At 44.1% G+C, this 22,162-nt stretch overlaps 2 protein-coding genes across 2 annotated transcripts in view; one reads left to right on the top strand and one right to left on the bottom strand.

Annotated features, from left to right (window-relative positions):
• The window catches only part of T265_11431 (hypothetical protein), a gene marked incomplete at both ends in the record, with an annotated part of 50,079 nt that overhangs the window by 7,956 nt on the left and 19,961 nt on the right, over positions 1-22,162 (bottom strand). The window lies entirely within an intron of this gene.
• T265_15435 (hypothetical protein) overlaps positions 1-22,162 on the top strand; it is a gene marked incomplete at both ends in the record, with an annotated part of 30,172 nt that overhangs the window by 7,387 nt on the left and 623 nt on the right. Inside the window, 11 exons of the mRNA XM_009178087.1 lie at positions 3,513-3,757; positions 5,684-6,104; positions 7,772-7,911; positions 7,998-8,044; positions 9,744-9,868; positions 11,556-11,788; positions 13,056-13,140; positions 13,675-14,107; positions 19,936-20,100; positions 20,298-20,741; positions 21,358-21,578. Of these exons, the coding sequence (XP_009176351.1) occupies positions 3,513-3,757; positions 5,684-6,104; positions 7,772-7,911; positions 7,998-8,044; positions 9,744-9,868; positions 11,556-11,788; positions 13,056-13,140; positions 13,675-14,107; positions 19,936-20,100; positions 20,298-20,741; positions 21,358-21,578 (2,559 nt within the window). The remainder of the gene's footprint in view (positions 1-3,512; positions 3,758-5,683; positions 6,105-7,771; positions 7,912-7,997; positions 8,045-9,743; positions 9,869-11,555; positions 11,789-13,055; positions 13,141-13,674; positions 14,108-19,935; positions 20,101-20,297; positions 20,742-21,357; positions 21,579-22,162) is intronic.

The following is a 22,162-nucleotide window of genomic DNA, read 5'->3' as shown; positions in this document are numbered from 1 at the left end:
GGTTCTACTCGCCTTCCAGGATGGGGACCGCGTGATCCTCACTGTGCCTGGTTGGAGACACTACAGTATATGGCTGCCAACCGATGTCAGTGGCGTTCTTGTTGTCAGTTTCTGTCCAGATTGCCTGAATGAATGTCTGGAGGTGTAGGCACCTCGGAATGATTGTGTTAAGCTAGCACTAAGTCCCTCCCCCATCCACCTTTATTCTTTTCTTTACAATAAGGCTTTCAAATAAGTCATGGCTGTACGGCAGTGAAGCATTGGTGTTGAGCACTGATGTCATGCTGTCGTTGATGATGATGATGATGATGCTCATGTTCATTTGACATGGGTTTGGGACCATATTCTATCCAGGAATTTTTAGCTGCTCTCAGGTGCCCTATTTAGGGATCGATGTTTAGTGTTCACTCGTAGTTTGCTGCTACGCAGAATTAAGACCAATCCGTCAGAATAGGTAGAGATATTTTATTCGATTGTCGGTTTCCATCCTCACTATTTTACTTACCTCTAGCTAACCAGCTAACGAGTACACTTATATCTTGTTCTGTAATATACCTTAGCAGCATCACCATTAATAAAAGAAGGCGGAAAAGTCCATCAAAGAAGCTTGATTTCTACACAGTAACGGTTAAAATACTACTTTGAGCCTTTTCATATTGCGGACTGCTCGCCACTGACATTCCATAGACCTCTGTTACTCTCCTATACAATTCTGTTCGATCGCCACCTGTTGGTTGTGTTTAGTGTGAATTGTTTTCCGCAACCACCCGTCATGCAAATGTACTACTTGTGCCAAGCATTGCCCAAACCGGTTTGTCTTCTTCACTTTGCGAACAGCGCCTCGGCAGACAAAGTGGATGACTATCTTTGGCTGCGTAAACCTTGGTACAGCGCTTTGTTTGTTGTTTCTCCGCCATTTCCCTCTGTTCTAATAGTTTCCGTTCTCGTTAATCTCGTTTTGGTCCGACAGGTAGCCTGTTAAATCGCGCAATATTGGTTTTTCGACCGATGCGGTTACCCGTCCGAACCCCTAGATATTGTTTGAGAACCATTGAAAAAGGACAATGGCAATTCATTTATCTCCCTGCCTGTTTGTATCTTGTGGGCTAAGCACGTTTATCATCCTAGTGTCCTCTCATGCGTTCAGTGGAGAGTCAGAACCGTTTGTATTTTATAGGGTTGGCGATCCGGCTTGTGGTTCCTTCATAAGTACATTTTAACTTTCAACTTAATTATACATAGCGAAACGGTTGAATCTTTTATAGTGGGAGATCACCCTAATGCTTCCAAGCGTACACAGTGTCGAATTCATTGCCTTTGAGTAATAGTTTGTCCGCGTGTTGCAAAAGCAGTCTATCCTGGGCTCATTCTCTTTCGTGCAACTGATGGAGCCTTGCTTACGGTACCACCAGTATGCAGGTTTCAGATAGCTCGTGCAGTGTAATCCGTTTATTTATAGCTAGAAATGAGATACTCTGGGGAAAGTCTGTAGTCATCCTACCATATCGTTTTGACCAAAAGCTTTGTGAAATACTGACTGCACTCAGCGACTTCAAGCTGTTACCAGCCGGGAACTGGAACAAAGTTAGTCTATCGAACAAATCAAGTGGCAGGTTCATTTATGTGATTAGCAGCCGCGCAGCCTTGGAGAAATACGAGGAACGGGATAATGCAAGATCATCTAGTTTTAGACCTGAGCGAACAAACCAACGACCATCTACGACGCTTCCTTATCTAACAACATTCTCCTCACTAACAGACCTTACCCTGCCGTGGTGTGACGGTTTGCGTACCTCGGTGACCCATTGAGCTATACTGGGGACACTCGCAGTCTCATACCAGGTTAATCAATGTTTAGAGGTCTTACCAATATAGTTTACTGGCCATCCATGTTGGTTGTCGGAACGTATATGGCGACTCGTTCTGTAAAAGTGGTAACGCACTCGCATTTTCCGCCCGAAACCTCTCCCTTACGGTCAGGCTTTTGAGCCAAAGGCTTTCGTCGACGATCCTAATAGTCCTCCTGTCTAGGTGTGGGCGCCCTGATTTTTTCTCAGCCTGCATACAACCATGATGATAATTTTGGGATCTTACAGCTCTGGTGTATTTTTTGATAGTGCTTGAAGCGCTCACCGAATTCCCTGCGATAGAGTCTTCGTCATTTGGTGAGATGAGCCGCGACTCACACTCATGATTCTCATCTGTCGGTCTTCTAGCCAGTCGTTGTGTGTCTTAGGATCTCTAACCAGTTTGCCATACATTCTTCCGGTCAGTGTAATGTTCATTTATTTCAAGCGGCCGGCCTATGAGGTAAGGATGCATGTAGCCGTGGTCGAGACCGTTTGCAAGCAAATGACCTCATTTCAAAGAGAAATTCCCGAATGAGCGACGAAGAACGACAACCCCTCTTACATCGGTTTCATTCGTATATATCTACACACCCTGGATTAGGTAATACTCCCTTCCAAAATGTTTCCACGTAGTAAAGCGCACAATGCATAGAAATGTGGGTATCGATTTTATATTGATTTTTCGGAACGTTTTGAATGATTGTTTTGCAGCCTATGTTTTTGCGTGATGTCCGATAGCATGTCTTTATGGACGTAAATCAATTCATGCCTTCTACAAACCCATTCGCCTCGAATGGGCAAGTTCAACTTACTTTGCCTGGTATCTGTGACTAGCAACTTCAAGCGTTTCAACAACCCCCGGCTCACCCGAGCGGGAAATGGCACCATTGTATAAATATGTAAAGATATAGCAAGCACTATCGGCGCTAGTACTATCAGAGATACCACCCGTCCTATCAGCTAGGAAGTTCAAGTTGGGATCCAACTCAAGGGTAGAAAGTAGTCTGGTACACCTTATATTTAACCTGTCTTCTGAGCGCAACATACTTCGGCTCATCTAATACTTGACTACGGAAATAAGCCGTGATATGTCTACTCTAGCTTACCTGAGACGATTAAGACTAGTTTTGGTCGTGGGTGGAATTTACGTAGCTCATCTGCCATAGACGAAGCGACTGATTAGTGATGCTGAGCAGAAAAGTCCACTAAATGAAGAAATATTGCGGCCTTATGGGACTGCCTAGTTCCTTTGGTCAAGTCGGTGGTGTGCCTCTAACTATTGGGAATTCCCTTCATGATCCATCGGAGTGTTCAGACACCACTTATAGCAGATTCTTTGTTGTATTTGAATGGCTCGAAGATTGCACATTGGCCGTGTTTTTTTGTTTTAAAACATTTCTGTGCACCCACCTGTTGCTTCGAGTATCCCTCAATCTTGGTCAGTTTGCATCTTTGTATTCTGTTATCTGTCCATTATTGCTAATTTTTCAGTTTCTTGTCTTGCATTTTATGATACAGCTGTTTTGGGTGGTTCTACCACATATTTTTCGAGATGTACTTCGAAACTCAATTTAATGTTTCTGAATCCTCTTTGACCGCTAATTCGGTTGGTCACGTATTGATGTTCATTCGCTTTTCCCTAATTTCTTCGTTTACTTGAAGCAATCCCTGGTGATGCTGTTCAGAAACGTCAATCAAAAGCAGACGAAACGACGATTGCCATGGATCCCACCGTTTCGGAACACTTCTCCTTTCCTTGTGGCTCAGATCCTGCCAACCCAACATCCAACCGTGTGAACCGACCCTGCAGCCTGCTTCTCAACTACGGTGGGTACCTATTCTTACTACAGCCCAGTATATCATCGGATGCCGGAACTTCCGGTGTTCGTACTGATTCAAACCAAAAGGTGTGTGCGTTGCTCTCTTTTTCGATGACATACTGCTTTCTTGTGTTACTGACTATTCCTGGTCTATATTGATCGTTGATTGAGTCAAATCACGTAAACTGTAAACGCCCATCGATTCCTACGGAGCTTTAGTGTGGCGTGTAACTGCTGTTACAGATACAATATTATTGGTGGGGTTTATCGTTCCAGCACCTTGTATGCGCAGGACGCTTAGCTACTCTGCACCCTATCCCACTCTTGATGTTCATTTCCTATTCATGAAGCAACCAATATCGGTTCCAAACTTTTGTTCAGCTAATGTTTACCAGGTTTGACTGGAAACTGTCGAATTAGTTTATCCAACTACGAACTGTGTTGACAGGGAAGTGGTTTGTTTCTACTCTAACATTCCTACATGACTGAGACCCTAGAAATCAATTACCTTCTTAAGGGAGTTGCTTAGTTTGATCTGGAATTTCCTAGGTATCTTGATCTCCAACAATTCTCCTTTTTCCTGTTACTCTTGGTATTCTTTCCATCCGTAGTTTTGCCACTTGTAGCATAGTTCTACGATTACATTGCCGTGACCAATCTTTCGCACGTGAAAACTTAGGCAAGCGACACATTCTTAGGTCATTCATTGTTTCTGTCGATTGATTGTTAAATTCGGCGCTTGATTGGAATTTGCATGCTTGTATGTTCAGTAGGTGCTTCTGATTCTATCAAGCTTCTTTCGCATTGGCGACAACGACATCTGATAAAAGGCAAAACTTCGTTAGTCATGAGAACCCTATGGACTGTGTTCTCGAAATCCGTCATGCAAACAGCAAGACAGTTCCACACACATGTCACACAGCACAAGCGACATGCTTCATTTCTGCCACATAACACAATGGACCTTGAAGGCGACTCGTCTATCGCAATTCACGCACTTTAGATGAACCACCAGATCGACTCTACCGGTGCATATATACTTCAGTCGGACTTTGGTCACACGGAAAAGATGTGCGCTTTAGCTCTGGGGGTCAGCACATGCTCGACACGCCACAATAATGGGTCTCCATCTTGACGGGCCTTCCGGGGGCCAGACGCACAATATGAACCCGAACAGTGACGGATAATTCACGTCAGATTGCCAACTGTAATCCTCCACACCAACATACTCTTACCCGTAGCAGTTGGGTCACGCAGCTCACATATCCTTAGCCACTGATACCGACTTCAGCAACCGGACCAATCCAAATCTAAGACAACTGATCCAAACGGTTGTATCGCTTTGCTAGGCCTTCACTGGTTCATAAAATCCCTCATGAAAGGTAGTCGGAATGATCGGCTCGTATCATCCTCACCCATACCACCGTGTTCCGCTATCAAATTAATCGCTCAGTGCGTACTGTAGGGTGTTCAATCCCTTCCTTATGGTCGGCACCAGTTTCGGCCTATATTAACTGGGATTTTTCACGTGGTTATGTATTAGCTCTGGCTATTTTAATTTTGCGTTAGCCAGTAAGGATGACTCTTATTGTCTTCTTCACTTTTTCTTGCGTCCATAAGAAAGACATTTCCCGATTAAGATTGATTATTATTTTGAAAGCCCTGTACTTTTGGAAAGATATTACAATTTATTGAAAAGATTTGGAAGCTTGAATTTCTCCTCGCAAGCATTCAACCCCTACTCAGGACGACTAAAAAGGCAGGGAGTCGGTCGCGGCGAAAAACTTCACCCGATGGTTATTGCTCTGCCACATACTGTACAAAGTCTTCCATTCAAATCAAGAAAAGTTGTGTGCATCCAGAGGGCGAATTTTCAGCAACGCCTAAAGAGAATTTATGATTTTGCATGGAAATTTACTCCCGTTTTTCTCGAATTGATCTCTTAATATCATCCGTTTTCTTAAGGTGCATTTGTACCGTTTGTTTGTCAACTTTATCATTTCATTATTTTAGCCGCTCTTATTGACCCCATTCCTCATCGCCTCGAACGTTGAGCTGACTTGGCCGGCGACTTCTTCAGACGTAAAGATTGAGGAAATTCTTCCCCCGGCTGCTCCGTTGTCGTCTACTGCAGACCAACATCGCCTGCGCCCGTATCTGACACATTCATTATGGCTGTATTGTGGAGCAATTGGTTTGCAAGTTTGGCTTCCATTGCCACATTTGCATTCCATATCTCCGCAACTGAGCCCTACACGTCATGTACCACCACATGCTACACGTTCATGCAGTCAAATTTCCGATCCGGCCAGCCCTTCTCAACTGCCAAACCACACACACCCTATGATACACGGACGGACACACCTCTCACCTGGTTACATATCACGTCGAATCATGTTGTCGATTGAACTAGAAGAGGACGTTCGCCCACTGGGTAAGTATTCTCCCATAGAATCATTCTTTTCGGATCGCTTTGAGAGTTTAGTCTCTAAGATGTTCCAAGTTTTCTGCAATTATGCAGACAGAGAATGACCACTTCTACATTTACCCCCTTCCCCTTTATTTGAAGTCGCTCGGGCACGGACATATGTTTTGCAGGATTTATCAGTTCCACAGCTGGTCATCGAAGAAGCAAATTTAATTCTTATATCAAGACTAACTGAACAGGTAGTAAAACTCAAGACGTTTGAGAAGGGTAATGAGGCGTCGATCCTGAGATGATCTTTACTGTACAATGCCTCTTGTAACAAAGAACCGTCAGTAGAAGCTAGCATTTAGTAGACAGTATCCTTCCCGGAATAACTGAGTTTAGCGAACCTAAGAATTTCCACCAAGGGATACTCCTAGTAAGCAAGAACCTCATAGAACATAACAACTTGAGTTCGACAAGAATCGCTCGCCTTCAACATGGAATGCCCTAAGAACTACTAGGTGGTCACATCTTTTGGTCGTAACTATGTGGAAGACTGCTCCATCCTAAAAACTGTTGAATAAGCAGAGCTAGGCTAGGGGTATGGGGAACTCATTTGTGGTCCTTGGGTATGAGAACGAAAGTAAGCTTGCAAGACTACTGCGATTGTGCGTTCCGTTTGCATTACTCGAACAACAAAAGCTTGTTCAGCTTGACGAGCAAAAGCTCGTAGGAGTTTTTCATGGGTTGACTGACTGGGTTGCATGTGATGTCCTTTTTTGCTTAGGTGGTAAGTGAATTCATTGTTTGGCCCATTCATTGCGTACCTTAAGGGGCCTGTGTAGCTGTTGGGGCCTAAGTTAACAACATGCTCGAGCTGATTTTACTTTTTTTCCTTATGTTTTTACCCATGAATACCGTATGCCTCTTCCGGTGTGTTTACCGACGGCTTCCGTTCGTGCGTTTGTGAATCTTGGATACGCAGTCAATTGCACGTATGGTCTGATTGAACTCTTGCAACTTTGATACCGTGCATTGTTTACTCAGCTGCAGTCGTTGTTTACGCAGTCACTGAGGGTTTATTCACGACGAATTCTATCCCTTACACATGAAATCAGAGCAGTTCGATCAAGTGAACCAAAGGAATCGATTAACAATATTGATGGAATGCCTAGCATTAGCCAATTTATCGGAGACAAGCTCGTTCTTCATTGGTGTTTTATGAACCGTTATCATGTGTTGTTAGGATGACTAGTCACTTTGACAAACACCCTGTGCTCCTTACTTCCAGGAAGCAAGTAACTTTAGTCATCACAGCCGACTGAAACGACCCAGTAGAGGAAACTAAAGACTACGTTTTATGCAGAACCTGGAAAATGCGGATTCGACCATAGGAAGAGTCCTTCTCAACTCAATAAGTAAATTTAATTTAAATCAGGGTGCTGCTATGGAACAAGAAACCGGAACTTCAGCCTGTCACTTAGTCTTTGTTTAGCTAAGTCCACAATCCAGTACTACGTTCACAGAAAGTTTTTGAGCAATGTCTTTAGTCGCACTGATAGTAATCACATGTCTACTCAGTTTGAGTAGCTAGCAAACAGTAGGAGCACTCAGTTAGACGTAATGAAACTCCCTAAGTTCACTCTCGCTGATTTATACATAACCCCACCATCTCTCCTTCACGTTTTCAGCTATACTGTTCCAAGAGGCCGTTTTGGTTGGCGTAATAAACGAGTTTCACCAGCCGTCAGTCAGCATGCGAGATCCCGACCCATCTGATCTATCGAAGGATTTTTACTCCATTCTGCCTTATGGCACCTCACGTGTGGAGGTTAGTTGACCTCTTTGTTCGTAGTTTTAGTTGTTCTGACTGGTTACCAAACTCTGCACTCACTTGGTCGATTTTCTCCCTTTCAGACCCATGCATTCCTCCACCGTCTGATTCAGGAGCTTCTACGGAAGAAGTAAGCCAAATTCCATTCCCACCAATGTGCTTAAAAGATGCGACACTTTATTGGTCGTCAGCTTTCTACCAATTGCATTTTGTCTAACAAACCACTTACTATTCATGGACAGGTCGCTAACGTTATGCGTTTCCTTTGATTCCTAAGTAACTGTTGCCCGGCGTAAAATGAATTTTGATTACCTATTTGATCAGACCAGCGCAGCCTGTTCATTTAATTCTCCCAAGGATGGAAACTATAACTGACCACACAACGGAAACCAACTGATAGCCCAACTTTAGCAACCAAGTCAGCCAGCTCCACCGGCAGGGCGTAGCTGTTGGTATCTTTTTATCTTCACCAAGAAATCCATCGACCAAGCGCACCGCACACTTGATGTTCCGTAGGTGAGGTGATGGAGCCTGACCTACACGCGTGCCGCCGTTTCTGTCATTTGTATTAGCAACAGTAGTATTCCGATGACCGAACGGGGTAGGAAGTCATTGCTCTGCAGGTCTATTCGTTGATAGAGGCTTGCAGAACTATCTCACCTACGTAACTATTCTTCCATTGTTTTTCAGCTTTCGTACGACTTCCGTTTGTCTGTTGTCCCCGGTGCGCCATACTAGGTGGATAGAACTCCCTAAATGACTACTTGTTTTGGTCAACATGCACTAGATAATCGTATGGTCGTCTAACACTTGACTTTACTGTGACTGGCTCATACGGAAGCAGGCTGGCTTCATAAATGCATTGCGGCTGACGCCCTTTGACTTAAAATGATGAGGTATTCACGGTCAGTCTTCATGATCATGGTTTTTCGTAAGGTTTCAAAGTGCAGATTCTTTTCTTATTATTGTGTACAACGTTATTCCTCTTTTTGTTATTTTCGTTTCGCCCTTATACCGTCTTGTTTTGACCTGAACGTAAATCGCTCTTCGACTTTGGGTTTTGCGCGGAACTCAAAGTGGCCCAACTGACTGCTGGAAGCCATAAATACCTACACTGAACGTCTCAAGTAGCCTTTTGTGCTTGCTCGATTGTGAATCGGTAGCCCTTGCACACCTGGGTGTGTCCCGCCTGTTCCCACTCATATAGTCCACTGATGGCCCATTTCGGTGGCCTTTGGAAATGGGAAATGCAGAACCAGGGATTACACCCGAACACCTATCTCGTAATCGTTCACACTTTTTGTTAGGACTATACCACCAGAAATCCCATGCATGTAACCAAAGCTCAACCGAATTCGGTTGGAGGGACACAGGGATTGGTAGAGTATGTGGTTAGGAATGGTCGAGTGAAAGAATAGTAAGAACACGTAGCGAGTTGTCGGGGTCGGAGTTAATCGAAGTGGCACACCGCCAAATCGTGAGGTACCATTGTAACGTATATTACTGTTAGTGCAATTGAATTGACTGATTACATCAATAAACCTCGTGTTCGAGAAATTTCGATTGAATTTCATTTTCCTGTCACCTGTTCACAACCCTGGAACGTTTACAGTAGCACCCACACATTGTTCCGTTTCGAGTCATCTTAGCCAACACTAAATAACTCACCTTTTAGTTCAGTATGTTAATTGACTTTAAGAAACTGGTTGTAAATCCCCGGAAGTGGTAGTGTATTTCATCACTTATAGGGTCACGTAATCAGTTTCTAAAGTTTAAATTGAGAGTCGATATTTCTGCGTTTTTGCTTTTCATTCACTCCCCCTATATAGCCTCGGTGCTCACGCGCTTCAGTTGTGCTCCGCTTACAAGGAACTTCCACATTTTCATCGGTTGCTGGAATGGTTGCTACACGAAGTTTTGGAGACAGAAGCAACGTCGAAATCTCCTATTCCTGGTCAGTATATTGCTTGGTGTTTTTCTCGTGTTATAATTCGCATGTTTATTCCAATGCCCATGTAGGCATGCCGTAATTGGTTGTCAGAGTAGGATCAATAGGATATTCCGTTGTTCTTTCCATGTGTCGAGGCCGTCCGCGCTTGTGAGCTGTCTGAAGACCCTTGACCCCATTTCAGAAGGGCTTGGTAAACGATCGGTAGTTTCTAATAGGGCAGCGTTCCGATTTTGACTTAATACCTTCATCAGGCTTCATCACCAAGTTGGCCAGGTTTTACGGCAGACAGAGAACCAATCAGTAAGGCCTCTTCAGATTAGCACACTCGATCAGTGCTGAGGGTCAATTAACGGCTCTTGTCAGTCAGTTTGGTTGCCAAAATCTTGTGTCAGTAGATGTGTAATGTACTACTCATAAGGTTGCTGAAAATCTATCGACAGCCCACGACCGGTTTCGCCCTTCTTGGGGCTCATCAGGTAGGCGCAGTCCCCGGGTTTCCGTCAACCTTATGTTCTACTTGTGTCAGTAGGTTGGAGGAGTTTCCAGTTAGTTCCGATCGGTTTTGGTTCCTTAATCTCGTACTTCATGGTGCTGCAATTGATAATTCACCGCGGATGCCACTGGTAGATTTCACTTGATCTTGGGCTTGTGGGTGTTGCGACAATTTGGTTTGGGGGAGGAGATGTGAATAAGGTCAAATGGAATTCAGATGTTGAATGTTACTCCTGATAATCGCACACCAACACGTGTCAGCTCGACTGATCCAAGACCGTTCTCCACACGCCTACCAATTCCACGCCTTCTATTCTGTTAGCACTGCGATGCTTGGCGATTTCTACCGCCTCGTCTATCAGTCTCTGTGACGTGGATCGTGGTCCTCGCCTCAAACCCCAACATTTTTTCAAAATCTATTTTGTGTCCCTTGTCCAATACGTGTTCCGCGATTGCCAAGTCTTCCGGTAACGCTTGATATTCGTCCGCGTTCCTCGGCGGCGTGTTCATTTTTCTCCTATGCTCTCTGATTCTGATGTGAAGTTCCCTGGCCGTCTGTCCTATGCAGACCTCAGTTCAGCCGTTACACTTAATTTTGTAGACACCGTCCCTGGTTCTGTTTGATCCGCGGCAATCCTTCGGCTGCACCAGTACGCGTTCAGCTGTAGCACCCTCCCGGTGCCTAGCTGCCATGCCACCCGAAGGAAGCACGAGGGCTGGGATACTGCCAAGTTGCCCAAGCCTAGACCATTGATTCCGTTTAGATAGAAATTCATCCGAACAAAGTTGGTTAGCCCGAAGAAACTATATGGATGGCGCTGCTGTGTTTGATTCGTAGATCATAACCTGGCCTGTAATGTAGTATTTGGTTTCATGGTGACTCGGCATACCATATCGCGGAGTCTCAACATCTATTTTTCTCCTTATGTTTCATTCATTATAGTCATTGGTTGTATGGGATGTTTTTGCTCCTGTTCTCTTTGTTACTGACCGGCTACCCGTTAGGGTATTTAAGTCTCACCGGTTGCCGAATTTTGTTTTAGCATGCTTATATTCCTTAGTCAGGTCTTTCAAACTTCTATTCGTCTAGGATTCTACGAATGCACTACAATCCCTTTTGGTATCCAAAAGTCTTCAGTGCTTGAGTTGATAGCCTTCTTTTAGCTAATTCATCTTACCACTTTGTTCTACTTTGCAGATCCATTGCTCCCCCAGGTGGTCGCATTTATTCAGGAATTCTCCCAGTTTCTAGAAACCATTGCCTATTGTGCACGGAAGACCGAGGCTGCCCGTTGGCCCCATCTTTTTGCTGCTGTTGGACGAACTCCGAAGGATTTGTTCGATCTATGCATCGAAAATAACAATTTGGAGGCCGCAGCTTCTTATCTTATCATACTTCAAGCTTCTGAACCCGTTGCACTTAGTCGTCAGGTGGGTTGCTAGAACCTTGTCCGCTTCTACCGAGCTCTTTGAAGCAAGTTGCCGCAGGGTTTGAGTATCTTCCTACACTTTACAAGTCTTCGCCTAGGCATTAATGTGACACCATCTTGCTTGAAGCCCGTGGTAAGCAGGGCTTATAAATTTTGAACTTCACTCGAATTCCGAAAAGTCGGAGGTCAATTGAGGCTTTTCCCTATCCACTGCAAGTTCACTGCTGACGATTTGGTCGTAAGCAGGGAGTCTCAAATCAAACTCCAGAATGCATACCCTTGACCAACAGCCAAAGTATACGTGATTATCATCATCGACAGCTTAAAATCAGTGTTTAACACTGGCACTTCGCTGCCGTACAACCAGGTGTGCTTGTTCCTCCGTCTGCTCAAAAATTCCACCAGCCCTACCGTCCACCTTCATTATCCGAGTAATGTGCGGTGTTTAATGCTTGTCCCTTAATTAACGTTGTGTCAGCATAAGAAAACGATATTCGTTCAGTTGTGACACTTCCATCTGCAGCCGCTGTCCTTCTCGAAGGAAGCATGAGAGCCGAGATACTGCCAGATCGCCAGACTGGAGCAATCGCGTAGCCAAGGCTAGGTTCGAAACGCAGACCTTATTGTCAGTAGTTTCGCTATCTCGAGCTCAGATGAATTATGCCGTCCTTCAGCAGAATGTTCTGTTTGGCCCATATTGAAATAGCTTACCATTGTAAGGGCACTGTACCTACGTGATAAGGCCCAATCAGGTGAAATTGGTATAGACTGTCGAGAATTTTTCATTGACATCCTAGTTGTTATCCTGTCTGTCGATCGCCTCTTAAACTGTGCTGAAATCAGGATATGTTTCTCGTTGTTGATCGCTCGACCTTAACCACGTAATTTTTGCTCTGCGACTAGTCTGAATATAAAAGGGACAAGGTTCCTGGTGTCGGTAGTCGGTCTCTGTAAGGGGGTTTTGGACGATGGATAACCTCCCTAGTTTATAGCGGGCACACTTAGCCGAATTCTCACTGTGAGATACCAGGCGGAAGCGGTGAATAGAACTTCATCTTTTCTAGCTTCTAAGGTACTTGCGATGGAATGAAGCGCATCTCTTCCCAATGAATGTTGACTCATAACTTCACTATTAGAGCTCGTGGTGTAGAATTTTTTTTGGTATGTCATCGCATGTTGTTTGTTAACTGGACTATGATTTCTCGTATTCCAGTACATATCTTCTCCGCAGCCACTTTTCCTACTCCTTCTCTTCTTCTTTGATCTAGTGCACTCTACATTTGATTGAGGTTGCTGTCGATTCCTCACAGTGGTTTGTAGTTCGGGAACTCATGCGCTTCGTAAATGCCATTGGTGAGTTTGTTATGATTGAAGCGCTCCATTTCCAGTGGTTCTTGTTGGTAAATCTTGTCTTTTGTTAATCTGAAGTTAATCTTATTTCTTCCACAACAAACCCATCGTTTTATGGTTGCACATTGGCAGAGCTTTCGTTTTTATTTGTTTTCTATACATCTTTCACGCTGAACTCTGTTAGCACACGCTGCGGTGACCCCAGCCAGCTTAAATTAGTACGCGGTTCATGGTTGTTAAACTGAGCTAAACTGGAAGAACCTAGTAATGCTGCTGGTTGAGAACATTATTGTTGCAACTAAATAAACAGATGACCTGAGCCATCAGCTGTCATTGCAGAAGAAATATATATTGAATGAGATTGTCTTTTTACTGTTTATCTTGTTGTGGGTGTTTATGACAGAACTTTTGAAACATTCATTTGAATTGAGACGCCAAAATTCACGCCTTTCAAGGCCGTAGTTCTCATGACTGTCACCGACTGACTGACTCTTTCATTGTTTGAACGGAAAATCAAACCACATATCTCTTTTCTAGACCCTTTAGATTTCAAGTTCCCGATGGATGGTTCAGTCATAGAGCCAAAGCATGATACTGCACGCTCAAAAGACCCTCGACCAGATCCTTACTCTGTCACGAACCAGCGTACGACATTTTTCTCCGATCCAAAGGCTCCACAAAGCACACGTTCAGACTTATTGCTGGCGTTACATTCAGGCAATGTTGAAGTCGAACCTGTGCATTCCCCCCGAAAGCCATTGTCCTTGTCAGAGAGTGACAGGTCTGATACGAATGCGCCCAATCTAAGCAGTGGAATACATCAATGGCTAGCTCATAAGGTCACAGAACTATTTACTCAAGGCTATCTGCGTCAACTGGCGGAGTTGGTAACAAACTTTCCAGTCTTCTACTCGTCCTCGGCTGTTTATCATAGTCCGGATCTCTTGGCTAGCTGGATTGCTTCCCAGAGGTAAAATGATCTCCTTATTATCTTTCATACGTTGTCTTCATGCTTGTCACTGCCTTTCAACGTGCCCTTCTTGGCCTTTGGAAGGTATCTATATCACTGATTGTTATCACTACTTTTCCTAAAGTTGACATTTCCTAAAATCAGACTGTTCTGTGATCCCCTGGGTAACAAACGTAAGCGGTTTTGTTAGAATACGAAGTTCAAGCAAACAGTTTACTCGAAAGAATACTCATGGGAGTAAATGCAGATCACCTGTTGTTGATTGAGTGCTCTACCAAATCCTCATCTACCTCCTAACAGTTAGTGTTTTTTAACGAGCCTGTACACAACTCGCTAAATGCCTTCAATTATCTTGCGAAACACACTCATTTGCGGCTTATTCAGGGGAAGAGCTCTGTTTTGCGCGAGGGAGTGTTCTGACTAAATTCTGAGTAGTTGATTCCTAATTACCGTTTGTTTTGCTTGGCGAGCTCCTGTTTATTGTGTCCTGGAGTTACCCGGTAACTGGATGCGTGCGACAAATAGTACGATAAGGGACATCCTGCATTTAAGAACATTACTGAGTTTTCTATCGACTTCTGGTCAAACGTTTTATGAGAATCGGTGACATTAAATACATTATCGCGGGTCGGTAAAGCTCCATTCACCTCGCTCAGTTTGTTTGTTGTTTTACGCTGTATTCCTTCGTTATCCGTTCTTACCTGCAAACATTCGGGCTTCTAGTCCACCGGTGCACTGTCGCATCGGCCGAGCCGAACTATGGTACTTGTAGCTTCGTGTGTTTATGGTCTCGAATCGGTAGATGACTGGCTCTCAAGCTGGGGACCGTGGCTACCAGGCGAGTCCGTAAGCGTTATTTCGGGACTTCGTAGTTTCCTTTATATGTAATTAGTGCTGCTGACAAGCATTGAGTCACACGTAGACCGTTGCTTCAGTACTGTCTAGGCTTGGACAACCTGGCAGTATCCCAACCCTCGAGCTTCCTTCGGGTAGCATGGCAGTTAGGCACCGAAAGGGTGTTACAGCTCAGCGGTTACGGATTACGCTTCACTACTGAAATCAGGACATTCTGATGCATGCCCCAAGAAGTGAAACCAAAATACAGTGTGCAGGACAGGCGATCGACAAACGGAATGACGCTGACATTGTTTGGTAGTATAGTGACCGCTAATGAACGCATACATGACAATTTCAAATGAACCCACCAGATAATTGAATTACAGCCAAACGTTGGAGGGTTACACAGATCTCTCGCGTCCAAAAATTGATTATCACTGTAGCGGTCACACAAATCAGAAAGCGTATCTGGTTGGTTGATTAACAAAGTGATAAGGGTCTAGTTGTTGGTGATATGGAGTATGGTCATGCAGCGTGGCAGACAAGAAAAAGCAAACAAGAGATAGAAGAACACAGGACCTCAGAAGTTGCTGCGAACTTTTGGAACGAGCTCCTCTCTTTAACAGGATACTGCAAGTATCATAGAAAAGCGTTAAAGGTATTATGAAAACCATGTGTACCGATAGGAGTCTTGACAAGTTTCACTGAAAATTCTGGAGCGACAGCATTGTCGAGCACTAGTGCTTCGGTGCTTCTCTCTTACATGTTATTCGAGAAAGATCAGAAACTTAGTTCAGTGATGACTCCAAACGTTCACTCAGACAGTTTGGGTTGAAAGTTGTACCGAGGACGCCGTTGGGACAGGTAGCTTTTGCTTGGAACCACCCATCTTAAAAAGAAACTTCCTTATCACGTTCATATTCTTGTGCCAACTCCGTCTCGTTTGCGCCAAGCTGAACTTGTCACGAAAAACAACACTTCTCAGGAAATGATCGTTCTACATACGCAGAGCCTGGAGGTAAATTGACCACATCTATCCCAGCCATCGATGACGTTATCTCGGGGACGAGATGGCTCAAGTGATTAGAACACGGATTTATTGACGGAATGGACCTCTGCCTCCCGACACAATCCTCATTGTGTTCATTTTAATATTGGTTGAGGGTGTAGACACTTTGATCGTTTTCTCTAGGAGCGTAGAGTGTCTTTGACTGACTTTCCATTCTTCTGTTTCCGTTTTTATGAGGAAATCTTTCGTTACGGGTAATTAAACTTTAATCCTTACTACTAGTGTCAGCGGTGATGATGAAGATGATGTGGTACCTCGTGAACGAATGTCTGGTCACGCACATTTTGCTCGATTTTAATCCTGATTGGTCATTCTTTAAGTCCCTCCAAAGATAACGAGACGCGGTTCCATAGCTATCACCACAACGCGAGTCAACCTGACACCTCCGGTTGCCGAACTCACTTCGGTCACCCTTTTCGTAATTTGGTACACCCATTAACTCACGCTCACTTAGTCGGGGCAGATTCATCCTCTAATATCTATGCGAATAAGGTAGACAGCCACCCAACTGAGCCACACCAGTACTACGTCTACCTACTTGTCACCGGTAGCCACAACGGTGTGTGAGCTTTTGCACTCATAATATGGAATATAATGCATGTGAGAACAGTGGACCGCAACTGTATCGGCAGCGAACACCTCGGAGTCTCTGAGGTCTGGTGCATGAAGAGATCCACCCACTCAACAACCGAACACTTTTCGAACACACGATATGTGTTAATTCGAAGCGAGTTCAAAGTACATGCTTGCAACTGTATGGATTGAGCGTTGGAGTTCAAAGATCGTTTTTAGTGTATCAGGTAGCTGGTGCCAGCTAAACGGCTAAACACATACCAGGCCAACCATGACGTCAGCCTTAATGGTAAAACCTCAAGAGAATTTGCCGTCAATCGGATGTTCGTTGGAGTGTGGTGCGATAGGGGAGCAGATGTGAATGTGGTAACATGATTTCAGTCAGATGACCTTTATAAAATAACCCTAGTGGTGATTTCAGGTGACGAATGATGTGGTACACGTTTATTTTCACTCGTTATTTGTGGTCGTAGCTGAGATGATCACGGTCAGTCAAATAAAACATGTCGAGACGGGTACCTCAGATGTGCAGTAGACTTGAATCAATGTCACACGATTGAATCGCTCCGTTGCGCGAACGTGATGTCACAACAGAGCGAAAAATTCACTTGTGTGGTGGTCGCTGTTTTGTTCGGTGAGCTGGGCAATTTGGTTGTCAACGTTTCATCACCAATCGAGCTGAAAATATCAGTGTGTTGAGGTTGGTATTGCCAATCTCAGCGTGATTTACCAGTATTCTTTTCACTTACAAACGTCACTTGTGTGTCGCGATCACAACAGAACCTAAATCTCTAGCGATGAATTACGTTTTGTCGAAATGTTAGCAGGATTTCGTAGGACGTAGAAGAGGAAGAAAAGTTACATGTTAAACGCATCTCTAGAAAGCCTGAATAATGAACGAGGGAGACGCAAAGACAAACCGTCCCCACTGCTGATATGATGTGGAGGTTGGGGTGTGATAAGACGCAGTTTACTTCAGAACAGACCACAAGTCGGTAGCAATCCGCAGTATGGCTCCAACTTGCACAAAAGGTGGAAACGTTTTTCGAAAGAGGAACGATAGGAAATTACTGGGTGATATGGAACACATGGTGGCAGCAGTCTGTTCCGAGGCGACAATGTCAACCACCGACCGTGCGAATTCGGTCCAGTTTCTGCTGACCACTGGAACTGTTACACTGTACAACTTGAGGTAAACGTCATTCAAACAACACGGCCGTTAAACCAGAGTGATCCGTTAACACAAGTACTGTAGAGCCCACCAAGAGTTGTACCAACCACAGTAAACTACATTCAGAGTTTAGAACACCGACCAACACGAATGGATATCATTAATAAGTCGACACTTTCCTGGTATGAAGTGAAGCTTTTTCTTGGATGAGTTCCAAGATCAGGAGCAGTAACAGACTAGATGCAAGTTTTCGCATCTGTTTTCCCTCTGGCGCAAACAGGGCATTCCCTTAAATAGGCCAGATATTCCCTGTCCCCTTAACTAGCCGCCCGAAAAATGTCCAAACTTTTGGGCCGAAAACCTCGATTTGCCCCACTGTTATTTGAATGAAATTATGGTGCTTAGCTGTTACATCTCGTTGTAAATGTAGACACCCAAAATTTGAGTAGCTTTCGATTACAACAGCCGGGGTTCGCCGAAGCGAATAGCGAAGCCGCTATTCCGCGTAGCTACCCAACAACAGTAGCTTTTAGGCTGACAAAATGTAACAATCCTCTTAAGACATTGACCGATACCTTTTGGTTTACTTGTTGGTGAACCGACTGCTTTAGTGAAAATATCTTTTATATTCAGATTCATGGTCTCCTAAAGATCGCGTAATCAGCATTCCCGTTTTGCCCGGAAATAAGAACATCCATCAACAGTCAGATATCCAACAGACTGCATCTGCCGGGTTCCTACTGACTCAGTTTTTTGACAAACTCTTGGCAGTTTCGTGTGCTAATCAGTATCTGTTAGTAGCTAGCTTGATCTTTCAGCCTCGGAAACTTATCATTTTAACTTTACTATCAGCAGCATTAAGTCAAAAAACTGTCCACCGACAGCTAGCTCTCACGGGTGGATTTTGCTCGTTTCTGTTTTTGCTTCTCGACTGCCTTTTCTGATCTTCCTCATGATACCGATAGGTTTGGGTACCTTGGTAACTTGAAAAACTACACTGAAAACTGAATCTCTAGCATCCACAAAGTTCGACCTACCAGGTCATCCGTTGAGTGCATGTCCGGCAAACAGCCTCCCCAACCCTTAGACCGGTGGTTGAAACATGTGTGACCACATTCCTTTATAAGTTCGACTGTCCGCCTATTACTACGCAAACTGCCGCCTTTTAATTTCAAACTAATTGCATTGTTTAGAACCCCCATCTTCGTCGGGTCTAGAGTTAGTATCATGACAATTAGCTTAGCTTACGTACAAGTCATGAAATGTCCAGACAAATTCACGTTCATACCACGTCGGCCCTTTCGTACTAGCAACACCTGGTTCGCTTTATTCGCCGCACAAGCCAGTGAGGATCAGCTGGAACGTGCGATTGCTGTTGCTCTCTCTTGTGTTGTTGTCTCATAATCTTCCTCTTACCCAACTTAATGACTCGTCTATAGACTCTTGTTGTCACTCAAGCTTACAGCTAAGAACCGATATTCACCACCGTTGCTTTCAGTGCTTACCATAGCGATGATGACAAGTATGAGGGTGATGGTGACGATAGTTATTTATGTCGATGCGGGTGTGCATGACTCTGATGTCAGTGATGTTGATGAACCGGTTTCTCGAAAAGCAAACGAACCGTTTCTGGGAGCGTGTATGTCGAGTCCATTAACCGATTTCTACAGAGTAATTTAATCGCATGTCACCTGTGGATAGCAGTTTCGTCCACCGAACAGGTAGTGATCGCAACTGGAACCAACAACTATCATCTTTTTCCGGTACTCTTCTGTTGTAGGTTATAATAGCGTCATTCAACCACTAGAATTATTTTTACCAACAACTAGCCATGTGGAACACTGGAAACTACTCAGAGGTTTCATGGAACAAATGAGCCACAGAAATATATCTCGTTACCCTACCACAGTTTTGCCTCTAAGACCACAGGGCGTATTCTCATTGAGATGCTGTTAACATTCATTCAAACAATCTGGGAGCATGCTGACCACACGAGCACCATTGACATCGGCCAATAGCACCGTCTTCCAACATTTACAACGAAACGCATGAAGGGCCTTGACGCCCCCCACCTCCCCGTCCAACCTACAACTTTCTCGTGGTCTCCATCTCCTTGTCTGCATCTGTAATAAACTTTGGTTAATATACTTCTCATGCTTCTATCGCTTTGTTCATTAGGTTTGACCTGCATATCGTATTGGATTGGCCGGCTTCACTGGTGCAGCTACACAATGAATTCAACTATCCAATGCCATGTGCTTCTACTCAGCCCCTCGAGCATGCGGTGGAAAGTACATCTGCATTGGGTTCTTACCATACTAATTTCTCCATCCACCCATCAAAGTAAGCCGTCTCTTGAACTGCCATATTGTCGCATTACTGTGTTCTATTCGTATTTCCTAGCTTCACCAACTCTCGAAACCTTGCATCTAATGGTTTCTGTGAGCTTATCGTTTATGTTCCTACTTCAACGTTAGTGAGCTTTATTATCTTATACTCTACCTATCCTCATAACTTGTACCTTTTCATCCTTTAATTAGTTCCGCCTCAGCTACGTCCAATAAAGCCCTGAGACAGCTCCGATATTTGCTCAGTCAGTTACTGCAGGGTGGAAGCTTTGAATGGGCTTCACTGGTTGCGTTGATGGTTCAAGATCGCAACGGGTTACTCGAGGCAGTTACATTAGCTGTGGATGCTTCCACAAGATCGACCTTGTCTCGTCTAAGAGATCGACACTCAACCTGTCATACAAACGAACGGCGCTCCTCGGGTTTATGGCGTCGTGTTGTGGGGTCACAACATCAACCAGTACCATCTCAAACGAGCAACGAGAATAGTGACCAAGAGAGTGGTGGTCCATATAGTCCATTGTTCGGAGATCCTCTGAGTCGTGTTCATGCCGGCCTGAAACAAGTGGACTACTGGGCTACTGAGCACTGTTCATTGTATCACCAATTTATTGACGAACTACAACCAGACTTGGAGTAAGTATTGTTTCGACTGTTATCCCCATGGATACGGCTTTACTGTTACTCAAATGCAACTTCATTTCACCTTTAGTGTGTACCACTTTTGGAGTTGGAACATTCCCATTTTCTTATTTTTCTCTCATCTATCATACTTAGTTTGTAGCTGCGCCGAATGTTTTTTTTCGTCCCCGATGTATTAGATTCTCGCATAATATAACTCTTAGACATTTGAACGGTGCGGGGAAACTTCACCAGGCGATGTTGCACTGCTTACGATCTTCATCAAGCATGATTCTGGCAACGCATTTCCGCAAAAGTACGCTCGTGCCATACTGTGACTCCCTGTACTATAGTTCTAAGACTATCTCAGTTCTAGGGTGATGAACGATTCCCGATGTAAATCGGGAACAGCCTCAGGCTGTTAAGCACAGATACTTTCGCTCATTCCGAAACACTTTCATATGTCACATACGATGATGATGTCAGCTAACCATAAACACTATCCACCGTTGAATCAACCCGAATTTGTGTAGCCACATAAAACTAAGTAGTTCTTAAGATCCATAATGTTTTATCAGTTGTAATGATCCGAGTGTCACAGTTCCCACCTATCTTGTACCGTTCCTTCCAGCCAAGTTGTTGAGCAAGCGAGCTCATTTTTTGGTCAGTGTGCTTCAGGGACAATTCTTAACAATGCACAGTCCACCTGCGAACAATCTCGGCTAGTCCAATCGGACATCATCTTCAACAGCTTTACCGCTCCTGACGCACTGACACGGAGAAAAGAGGCGAAACTCTACGTGGATGATGCAAGTCAACTGGAACCGTGCCTTATGACAAACTGGGACGGTGGTTTGTCTGACGTACGCTCGTTTTGGTGCCGCATTTTCTTTGCCATGTTTGATATTGTCCATGCATATTCTTAGTTACGTACTCGTGGTGACTGGTCGAGACCACTGCATTCCATCTTTCTATATGGCTGACATTTCATCTCTCTCTCGACATCCTGATACACTATGTTCCATGTCCAACGTCCATGTTATGCGGCTGGAAAAATAAGGCACTGCGTTATACGGTTTTTTCCCCGACACAGTAACTGGCGTCACGCATTTTAACACTAGACAGAATGTCAGTCTGTTCTAGGTATGCTTCTGTTGCGAATGTGTGGAACGTAACTCTTTGTTTTTTCGTGGCACGTAGACATTTTTATAAAAATCTTGAAACCTTTATATTTCAATCTTTTTACAAGCTCGAATTGAGATTAAAATGGATACAAATCGCAGAATCATAGTGTGAAGTTTTTTAAACGGAATACACTGTATCGGGTGCCGTTTTACAGTTGCTGCGAACCTGGTTACTAGCCATGTGCTATCTGGTTTGTCGAACTAAAATACTGGGTATATTATATATATATATATATATATATATATATATAT

This window comes from Opisthorchis viverrini, assembly GCF_000715545.1.
Source record: "Opisthorchis viverrini unplaced genomic scaffold scaffold475, whole genome shotgun sequence".
Classification (NCBI taxonomy): Eukaryota; Metazoa; Platyhelminthes; class Trematoda; order Opisthorchiida; family Opisthorchiidae; genus Opisthorchis; species Opisthorchis viverrini.
This window is presented reverse-complemented; position numbering and strand designations above follow the sequence as displayed.